This window comes from Physcomitrium patens, chromosome 11 (genome assembly GCF_059467195.1).
Source record: "Physcomitrium patens ecotype Gransden chromosome 11, ASM5946719v1, whole genome shotgun sequence".
Classification (NCBI taxonomy): Eukaryota; Viridiplantae; Streptophyta; class Bryopsida; order Funariales; family Funariaceae; genus Physcomitrium; species Physcomitrium patens.
The window spans coordinates 8,672,426-8,683,572 of NC_143420.1; the positions used below are offsets into that span (position 1 = coordinate 8,672,426).

At 37.3% G+C, this 11,147-nt stretch overlaps 1 protein-coding gene across 1 annotated transcript; it reads left to right on the forward strand.

The window, feature by feature from the left end:
* The first annotated feature begins 2,188 nt into the window (after positions 1–2,188).
* On the forward strand, positions 2,189–9,779 carry LOC112288899 (uncharacterized). Its single transcript, XM_024533621.3, has 14 exons — positions 2,189–2,897; positions 3,819–3,901; positions 4,021–4,182; positions 4,440–4,650; positions 4,991–5,077; positions 5,238–5,377; positions 5,667–5,738; positions 6,040–6,104; positions 6,413–6,585; positions 6,959–7,089; positions 7,533–7,620; positions 7,852–8,062; positions 8,508–8,617; positions 8,959–9,779. The coding sequence occupies exons 1-14, from the start codon at positions 2,730–2,732 to the stop codon at positions 9,502–9,504; spliced, it is 2,247 nt and encodes a 748-aa protein (XP_024389389.1). The 5' UTR covers positions 2,189–2,729; the 3' UTR covers positions 9,505–9,779.
* The last annotated feature ends 1,368 nt before the right edge of the window (positions 9,780–11,147 follow it).

Sequence of the window (11,147 nt, forward strand, 5' to 3'; positions counted from 1 at the left end):
ATATTCAAATATTACATTGCTTTTTAAAATTGAAAATAGACATGAAAAGACAAATTTTTTGTAAATTTATTAAATTTCTATATACACCTTTCAAATTTCAAATTTTATTTTATTTAATTATTTTTTTGAATTAATTAAAAATAGTAACTAATATTAATTTTTAACTATAAGAATAAATGTATACCTTTTAAAAACACCATGAGTTAGTAGGAAGGACAATAAGTTATGGAGGTAAACATAAATATATATACATACGTACATACACTTAAAATCTGGATAATTTATTCTTTAATGTGCTAAAGTAGTTTCTAAGAATTGAGACAATGGATTTTTTTTATAACATTAACCAAAATTTTTTACAAATTTATTAATTTAGACATAAGTGATGTATAAGCTACATTTTTTGTTTGAAAATATTTTGACAAATTTGAACTTAAAATAAAATTTGACAATGCATTAAATATCATTTGTCCAATATGTAGTTAAGTATTTATCCCTAATTCATGTGCAACCTTTTCTAAATAACCTAACCAATATGTCAAATATAACTTTTTTTTTGTCTAAATATTTACACAAATATTACAATATTATTATTTTAGAATCTTTTCAAATGTTTTAACAAATTTTTGCAATAATATAATAACAAACTTAAAATAAAATGTCTGAATATGATCTATAACAAACTTGTTTGTGGTACTTTTGTAACCATTTAAAAAAAAAAAATCGACCTTCTTTATTTCATTGGTTAAAATAACTGATTGAATACTGTGAAAAAATTCAATGTATTTATTTGGAATCGAATCTTGCATTGAAAGAATTTAAACTCATTCTATCAGCTTTAAATTGTTGAGTATTATTATTAAAATTTATTGCATAAAAACATATGTATAAAAATATACAACTCCAATATTGGTTTAAGTTATTAATCAGTACAAGTTTTTACTGAGACAGCATTATGTTTTTGAAAGAAAGTCATGAAAGCAAAATTGTATGTTTTTTAAAATGATTAAAGAGTGTTCGGAATATTATATTTGCATATCACATTTCAGTTTTTTGTATTATCTTTTTTATTTTTATTTTTTTTTAATTCAGATTTTATTTTTTTGAAATATCACAAACCTTGATCCCTATAAAAGTATACATGCTTCCTGTACTTAGACACTTCAAAGTACTATAGTCACAACAATTACCAATAAAAGTGTTTTTTCAACTTTAAATTCCAACTTTTGTATGTCATTCTGAAGTCTTCTACAACACATACGATAATTTAAAGTAAATGTTCATTTATGATGTAATATTTTTTTAAAAGTAGTTTAAGTGTATTTGGTATTATTTTAAGATTTGTAATGTTTTTTTCTTCTCATGTTACAAATGAAGTTTCACCTTTTTCCTTTTTTTTAACAATCAAATAGAAAAAGTTAAAATATATATTTTTTCAAATATTCCTTTATACAAAATTTACTTATATAAAATAAAACAAAGTTATCAAAATAACGTAGTTCTAAAGCAACTATGTATCAAATTAAGATAATGCATTTTATTCTTGAGGTTCAAAGTTCACTTGTAAAATCTAATTGAACATTGACAATCTTCCAACACCAATGATATATGAATATATATATGAAGATAGTTTATGTATTACACTTTTATATACTTATTCCATAGTATAAGAATTTGACCAAAAAGCTAACATGGCACTTACATTGTGGGTGTACGGCATACATATCAAGATTATTAAATGTTTTAAAAAGTCGGTAAAATAAAAATGGGACCCACACAATTACACCATGACTAACCCATGACATTCTCTTCCTTTCACTTTCACTTTCACTTTAAAGTGTAGAGTGTTCATGGGCAACGTGACTTGTCCGCCACTCGTGGCTCAGCCCTTCCTTCCACCTAGGACACCCATATTCTTCACATAACGTAATTTACCTTAAATCCGCGCGGCGGCTTGTAAATCTTCGTAATAAGTTGATTCAATGAAAAGGGTCACGAAACCTCCTTGCTTCTACGGTCTCCGCAATTCAATACACGACTACCATGTGGCTGTGTTGCCGAGCTTCATTATCATACTATTTGGAAAACTCTAGATTTTCAATCTAGGAGCCTTGAAGATGACCCAGTCCTCGAGAGCGAGAGACGACATTAACTTAAACGCTTTGTCTCGTCTTGTCTTGTCCGAGACCGCCATACCCATGAAACCCTAGGAACGGGGTCTGAAACCTTTCAAGCGCGTCTTGCACAGAGCGGGAGGCTTGGAATTAACCAGGATTTCATGGTTGTGGCATCCAGGAGGTGAAGCACGAGTGTTGCCGTGGTCTCAGATCTCGAAGTCCGGTGTCCTACAAGCGTATTTGGAGCTCGGAGGTAGTTTTTCGGAGGACAATTATTGTTACCTCGCTGGAAAATTGTGAGGTAGAGAGGAGCTCTAAGTCTAGTGAGATCTGGAGGTTTCAAGGCGGTGGTGGAATTCGGGGACGGTATTGAGTTTGGGAGGCGGGATGAGGTGAAGGGATTGAAGAGGGATTGAAGGAGGGATTGAAGGAGGCATTGTAGGAGGGGGAGGTTTGTTGAGAGGTTCTGAATGGCGGTAGGCGAGGGGTGGTATGAGTGATGGATGCATTGGAATTGGTGGTTTGGATCAGCTCCTTGGTGGTGGGGGTTTTCGTTTGTGATTGTGTAAGATTGGTTGTGGTAGCGAAGCAAGGTGTTACTCGTAGGGTAAGATGTGGCTATTCTATGCATTGGCGGGGCCGATCGCCCTGGGCATGGTCACGGGTGTTTTGCAGTACTTCGCTGCTCGCACTGTGACCTTGTACGTCCGTTTAATTGTAGGTTACACTTGGTTCTGCACTATCTCCATCATCGTTCTCGTGCCCGCAGACATCTGGATTGTAAGTGATTTATCTTTTTCCTTCCTTCGGTTTTCATTGTCTAGTAGGTATTCGTCTGTTCGTTTGTGTTCGATTAGGGTAGCGCAGCGGATTTTGCTTGTTCTCTGGGTATGTAGTTGTTGAATTCTAGTTTTGGATCAAGCTTCCTTCCGGCTGCTCTTGCTCGCCGCTGAAATATGCATTTCAAAGTCATGAAAAACTTGCTGGTGCATTTGTTCGTCAAATCATCGAGACCTAGCCTTTTATCTGATTCTCGACGTTCCTGGATGGAGGTGGTGTTCCTAGAAATTTTGCATGAATTCATCTTGAAATGATCTGGCGTGCTTCTGTGTTCTCTTCTTTACTTGGATCTAGATTCACGTGCAGTTATTCCTGGAATACGTGGGGTGTGAAATTTCCTGATGCGTTCCTTTATTCATAAGAGTGCTGAATGGGAAGTCGATAAGAGTTTGTCATACCGGATAAATGATTCGCTAGTCACTGCAACTGTTGGTAGTTATATTTACTTGTGATTGTTACAACAAAGTAGAGAAATTGACCCTCGATACGCAGTAATTAGTTTCAACAATATGCTGCCTGTGAACGAAGCGCTTTGGCTTCTGTTTCTCTTCATTCAAACTGCGTTTCAATGGATGTTCGAACGCGGGGGATGTTTTACACCCTTTTCTGCTCGAATTAAATGGTCGAGGGTTGTTACATTTGTGGAAGGTTTTTACAATGGGTCGAAGACTATGAATGAAGTGAATACTTTTAGAACGCTGACCGGAAGAGGTGTAAGTTTAGTGCAAGTAGATCATTGTAATGCGAAACCGTGCGTGTCATTTCCTAAATTCTTCACGATGTTGGGTCCACTGTGGCATTCTATAAGCAGTTTCAAGCTTGTGAATTGAATCAGTATCTACTTGTGATTTTGCGAGGCAGACAATCTCTTCTTCGCATAGCAGCAAAGCTAGTATCGCCGTATTATGGAGCTGGTCGTATTGGAGTACGTTCTTTCTTACCTGGTAAGTTTATAGGGTGTGGTGTTTTACGCACAACGCTGTTTCTTTCCTTCCTGCATAACTGGGATTTATTCAAATTATTTGTACAGACTGTTTTTGCTTATACTTGTTGTTCGATGCAGGGCTATTGTTCCAACGTTGCAAGGCTACGAGGATGCCGGAGATTTTACAGTGACAAAACGGTTCAAGACAAGCATTCATCAAAATGTTGTCTTATATGCGTCAGTTGGAGGTGTTGGAGCTTTGGGAGTTCTGATCATGATCTTCATGAACAAGTTGCATTGGTGTGTTTCCTACACTCCTTTATAGGAAATCTATGAATAGTTTCTAGGGTCAATTTGAAGGGCAATGTCGTTTTGTGATTTCAGTCATTCTGTCCACGGTGCCACAGAATCGACCCGTGGTGCTTGTCCATGCAAACCAACGATTACTGCAGTGTGCTCATATTTCCCCAGTTTTTTTTCATCTGCACTTTTATTGTAGCTTTGGCAGCCTTGATTGCATATTGATTGGTTTGGACGCATCTATATATGTGTTCCAGGAATGGACTCTTAGCGTTGGCTATTGCCTCCTCCAACACTTTTGGACTAGTCACAGGTGCATTTCTTTTGGGTTATGGCTTGGTGGAGATTCCCCGTGGCATGTGGCGTAACGCAGAGTTGGAATTTCGTCAGAAATATTTGACACACAAAATTTCAAGATGTGCTGTTAAGCTGGACGATGCCCACCAAGAGTTGTCCACAGCCATTGTGGTAAGTCTTTAAGATGTCTATAATTTGGTGGTTGGTTGTTGAGTTTCAAAGCTTCAGTTTTCCATTCGTGAAATGGAAGATGGATATTTTTTGTGTCGATTGAGGATCAAACCTGAGTCCTTGAGTTTTATTTTATTTTATGTTTTGAACCCTTCTGTTGTTTAGAAGGGTGAAGGTCACGAAACGTTGTTGACTTATGAGCTTCTGTTCGTCACCCGGACAATATGTATCCGCAGACTCCTTGTCAGTGTTAAATCAGAATCTTGAGTACGCTATCCAAGATACTGGCTATTCATAATTTCTAACCTTTTTTTTGTTTTTTTGTGTAATCTTGGGGTAGATTGCACAAGCAACGTCCAATCAGATGTCAAGGCGCGACAGGATGCGGCCTTACATGGATGTGATCGACGATATGCTGGCAGAGATGGTTAGCTCTTTTTGTTCCATTATTCATTCGTGAAAACAAGAACTTGGACATATCAGTAACAAATAACATTGTGCATAATCAAACTTGCTATTAATCTTCATTAGTGTATCACAATCTTCCATAGCACATACTTGGGTCCTGATGATTGTTTTGATCCTAGGTTAGGGAAGATCCGGTCTTCAAGCCATCTGGTGGAAGAATGGGAGAAAGTGATATGGACTATGATCAGGATGAGAAATCAATGGCTGCACTCAGAAGGCGTCTACGTAAAGCACAAAGTGCGTATAATCGTTACAAAAGGTAAGAAGTGATACTTCTGCCGAAACTTTGGAAGAGTCGTAGATTTGATTGGATATGAGGTGCCTGTTTGTTGCAGTGTGTTTCCTGGTACTATTCAAACCTGTGGAAGGCTGAATTAGACATGTTGCAGTTCCTTTCTCTTCACAACTACAGCGAAGCACTTCGCTGCAAATTTCTAATTTTTAGATACCAGCAGAGATGCTTATCCATCTGACGGCGTGCATTGCTTGGGTTAATGATTTCGACAGCAATGATATCCTGGAACTTATAGCTTCTTTCTGATTCGCAGTGATTACACATCATATGTCTGGGAGGCACTTGAAATGGAAGAGACATTAAAGAATATTCAGCGTGCTGATGGGTACGTTTGGAGTCTTTTTGTGCGTCAGAAGTAGGCTATCAATAATTTATAGTTTGTCGAGGGTTATCTAGTTTGATTATCCTCAAATAGTGCACCGTGAAAAGACCCGCTCACATAAGTATTGGTGAAAGATTAGTTGGCTGAACTTGATAGATATGGTCTTGTTCCTCATTTTGATGCAGTTTGCACGTGAAGAATCTGGAACATTTTGTTCTCATTGCATCGATTAATATATAATTACACTGGTATTGGCCAATCCTATTTTAACCCTTCTAATTTCGAGGATTTCGTTTGGTTGCAGACGATTTGTTTCCACAATTCGACCACCACGTACTGGTCCCTTCGCTAACGTGCTTGATATTGCTGGTAAGCTAATTCTGTATGACGCTTAGTTTGTTGAATAAAAATTACAACATCATCTCCTCAATTTTATCACGCTGGTTGTATATGAATGAGATTATCAGGAAGCACACAGCATGTATATTTCAATAATCCTATTCCCTCACATAATAAGTGATAGTCATAAAAGTGCGATCTGTTCATGTTGTGATCTTTGTGCATCTTCCACATGGCTCTGATCTTCTCGTAGAGATTTGTTATCACTTGTTAGGCATGTTTCTGAAATTTTCTTCAGAAAGCAGCTGATGTCCTCCCAATTGTGAATTTGGTTGCAGAGTATGTGTGGCGTTGCCAACTCAGAAAGAACGTGGTCATGGTTTTAGCTGCCTTGCTGGGAGCCATGTCCGTCGCCATTGTGATGGCCGAAGCTACCCTTGTATTTGAGGCGGATCTCTCTCTCTTGTCGTTGATAATCAGAGGGGTGGGTGATTCGGAAATTTTAGTGCAGGTTAGTCATCATATCTCTTGCTTTCTCACCGGTATTTCACATCTATGTGGTTTGATGCAAAGATGGACTCATCAATAGAGCCATATGTGGTACAACAAGCTTTCATGGTGGCTGCGTTATTTTTTTCTTTTAACTTATTTGAATGATTCTATATGAACATTTATATCAACGAATGGGCGTGACTGTAGCTGATTTGGTTTCAACACCATGATGTAGACTTGGAGACAGTTTTGGTTTGACCTTTGTCAGTACATTGTAGTGCTGAGCCTAAAGGGGAGCGCCTAGCCTTGGAGCTTCTTATGTCTGCTAACAGTCATAATGGCTCCTATATCATGGGACAATTCCTAACGCATGTGCGTGGAATGTTTTGCAGGTGGTTGCATTTGTACCCTTGGCATACATGTGTGTGTGCACATACTTTTCCCTTATCAGGTTGGGAATGATGACAATCTATTATCTGGCGCCCAAGCAAACTAGCTCCGTGAGCTTACTGATGATTTGCTCGTAAGAGGCTTCATCCATTCCCTTCAAATTTCCATTATGTGGCCCTTGTGTATGATTAGAAATGCTTACTTTTGAACAATTAGCGATTTTATTACCTTGGTCGTTGCAGTTTGAGAGCCTTTTACATGCTATTGCGCTCATGTTATCATGAGCAATCGCATCATTCGAACGACCCTTATGCCCGTGTCTTTTTGAAGATAGTTGAGCTCATCTTCAACACACATGCGTGTTAGTTCCGGTCCATGTGTGAATATTTATAAAAACAATCTATATTAAGTGTCCGTGTTGTATTCTTTGATTAGGTTTGTTTGCTTAGAATTTTATGTGGATAGCATTGTTAAGGACAAATACTCTAATGAATTTTTTTGAGAACCTGTTGAGAAGAATAATTTAGGGCATTGGTACGTTTGAAGTAATATATTGTGTTTTTGCTTGTGGTTTAGGATGATTGCAAGATATGCAGCTCCACTTTGTTACAACTTTCTGAGCCTGATCAAGTTAAGAAGTGATCAGAAAACTGTTTTTGAAGAAGTGAGTGCTGTTCCTTTTTTAGGAGCCCTTGTAGTTGACATTTGCAGTTGTCCTTGCAGATTTAGTCTTTATCTATTAAGCAACATTGTGGCATCAAATTTGAGATTTGTATTGCATGTTCACTTCTTTCTTTTGTATGATATTTGTGTAACCCACCCAGTTCAGTGTAAGTTTTAACAAGTATGTTTGTAGTCCTGTGATGAACTAATTCTGATATGGTTGTCGGTGCAGAAAATGGGCTCTATGACAGTTATTCCTTATATCGGAGATGAGCGATTCAACACATTTTACCCAATATTTATGGTGATTTACACCGGGTTACTGGCCAGTAATGTTTTGAACCGTATAATGGACTACTTCGGAAGCTTGCGGTATTTTAGAAGCCATGATGCGGAAGATGGTGAAGGGTTTGACCCGTCGGGGCTTATCATTCTTCGTAAAGGTACCGAAATCATTCAACGGTATCCAATGTGAATCGTAGATGAGTTGTACATTGTGGTTTAATGTGTATACATTCCAGTGAGGTCGTATTTGGGTAATTCTCATTTCGTGTATTATTTTCGTATGAATTTTCAAGTATTATACTTAGCTTTTAAGTTTCTCGATGTTGGCTTCAGTAGTCACGATCCATGCAACAATCGACATTGAGCATTTGCCAATTTAACTTTGCCACTGTTCATGAATCTGCCATCATGAACAGTGGCAAAGTTTTCTGTTTCATGTGCCTCTAATTTTTTTAATAGTTTCTATCTTTCGAAATAAATGCATTAAACAATTTACTAGTTAATAATGATAATGTTAATAATACCTATTATGATTTTGGATTATTGAATGTTAAGCTTTTCATTTTTTAAGGTACTTACCACTTTGATTTTGCTGGTGGACAGAGCGGTCTTGGCTTGAACAAGGTAGCGTGGTAGGAGAGAATGTTGTGCCATTAGCTCGCAACTTTGGTAGTGCTGAGTTGGACATTGAATCTGAAGCAATCCTGGGGAAGGTACCTACCATATCTCATACTTTTCTGAATTCATAGTATATCAAAGCTTAGAGTGCTTCCTACACTGGGTCGAAGTTGCATGAGTTTGGAACATTACTTGCGAATTTTTGATCTTACTATTTGCACTATAAAAAGTCACAAATGTACATGTTTCTGCTGGGATTGCGTGCATTGTGATAGAACATGATGCAACTAGTGTTCTCAACTCACCCTGATTATTGTCAGTGCCGTGTCTCTGGGTCCTTGAGAATCTATGTCGTGTTAGTTTTTTGGTTAGTCTTGAAAGCAGCTGGCTTAGTTCCCTTCTATTTTACTCATTAGATTTCAATACTGTTATGCAGAAGGTGTCCCCGGAGAAGGAGGCTCTTCATCCGAGCTCACGCTTAATTAGTGACAGTAGTGCACCGTCGAAGTCAAAACCTCTTGATGCCCCTGGAAATCGTCAGTATGGACGGGTGGACAAGTCTTCATCCACGGAAGCTATTGCTTCTAAATACGCTTCTCTTCGGAATCCTTCAAAAGCGCCTCCGGGTGGCAATTACAGAGACGCTCCTAAAGATTCGTCTGGAAACACGGCGAGAGCAGCAATACCTTCAACACAATCATCCCAACCCCCAGCATTGATTGACTTGCACTCTGCACCATCAGCAACTCCTCAGCAATTGAATAGTACAGAAAGATCTGGTTTCACGTTGAACTGGGACACAATGAAGACAGGGTTGCAGAATTTTGGTACAAAGCGGTTTGCCCCAATGCGGCAAGACAAAGCAAGTAATCAAGTGCAGCCCTCATCTTCGCAGACATTAGATAGCATTTTTCAGGGTCTCAGCAAAAATCGTGGAGCGACTGATGAAGATGATGGTCTCGACTTGCGATTGTTACGATAGTATGCGAGCTAGTCCTTTTTGTAGTTGCATCATGTTTCTTCGAATCTTTGCAAGGTAGAATCTTAGATCTTTGCAAGGGTTACAGGGGTGTAGCAGTAGGAACATTCTTTGTTAGGAGACGCTACAGTGTCTATTCTCCTCTTGTTTGTAGTGTATCTATACGCCTCAAGGTGGTCGATAGACGTGAGCCCTTCGTACGTGGGTTGAAAGACATTTGAGTTACATGACTAGTGTAATTAATTACTGTTAATTTTATTGCATATGGATTGACATTTTGACAGGCTCTATAGTGTTATATTTTTCTGGATCGGATACTTCTCAGGTATTTAGTGCTGCTCCGAGCGAGTATCATATGGAAAGCAGAAGCAGCTCAGGGAACTCTAGAGACGAATGTAAGCATCGAATCTACAGTACGTATGGTCAGAATAGATTGCAATTAGTCGATTCAGAGCTTGTTAATTAAGTTTAATTTTCAGTAATAGAAACGCAAAACCGGCATGTCGCTAATTTATGCCTCCAGACTTCATTTGATTGCATCTTCTAATCTAAAATAAATCCAAATGCTCAAGTTCCCAAAGGAGAGTTTCTCTACCAAGCGATGGACTTCAGTATGGTTTGTGAACCATGGCCTCTGAAAGTAGGCTTTTGGGTGTAAAGACCCCGTACTTGTAGCTATTTAAGAAATACATATGCAGCATAATGGAATCACCATATAAATTCCATGTAAATTAGCAAACTTAATAAGAAATTGCTTTCTAGAAGTTATTTCTTTAAACTTACTAGCATTTGCCTAAGTTTCTTTGCATATAAAATATCTTTGAAAAAAAAAGTATGATCATTTTTTTATTTGACAATCACTATGTTGCTCTAAATAGAGATAGTGCCAAACAAAGCTATTGTGAAGTTGCTACAAAACTTATAAAAATAAAGAAATCAATTGTGCAGTAAGTGCCAACTTACTTCAAAGAAGTGTGGCAATCACACAAATAAACTACTTTAAAAACATTTCTTGTTAATAGATTCTTTGTGACTCTTGAAACTCTTAATAAAAACACATTGCCAAAATACACATGTAATAATCTTTTACACTATTACAACACCAACTTTGTAGGTCCCTCAAGTTTTTGAAAGGTAATTGTTGATTTGGCCAAAATCTTCTTAATGAACATTATTACAATCTTCCACAAGTACAAACTTGGTGCACAAGCACATATCTTTTGATTAAGATAGGCAAGCATATTTATATAATGAGTCCTGGATCTTGCCAAAGTCTTTGCCCATAGATTCCTATTAAGTGTCTATAATCATCTTGGTCTTTCTTGTTATGTCTTCAATAAAATTTTGCTATCCTTGCAAGTAGAAAATTAAGAAAGTGACATCAAAGGGGAATCTCAAGCTTAAAACTTAAAGTTATGTTGATGGAGAGTGTACAATTTGATAAAAGCCTTGAAGAGTGTACTATTTGTAGAAATTTGGAATACTTTAAATGCACCTTGTGACCTTATATTCTTCATTTGTAGAAATTAAAATGACCATTTGTTTCTACAAAGAAGCCAAAAAGTTCAGAATTTTACAAGTGTATAAAAATATCTTTATTTTAGTGTATTAATTAAATACCAAAATTATATGTAGGTAGAAGTTTC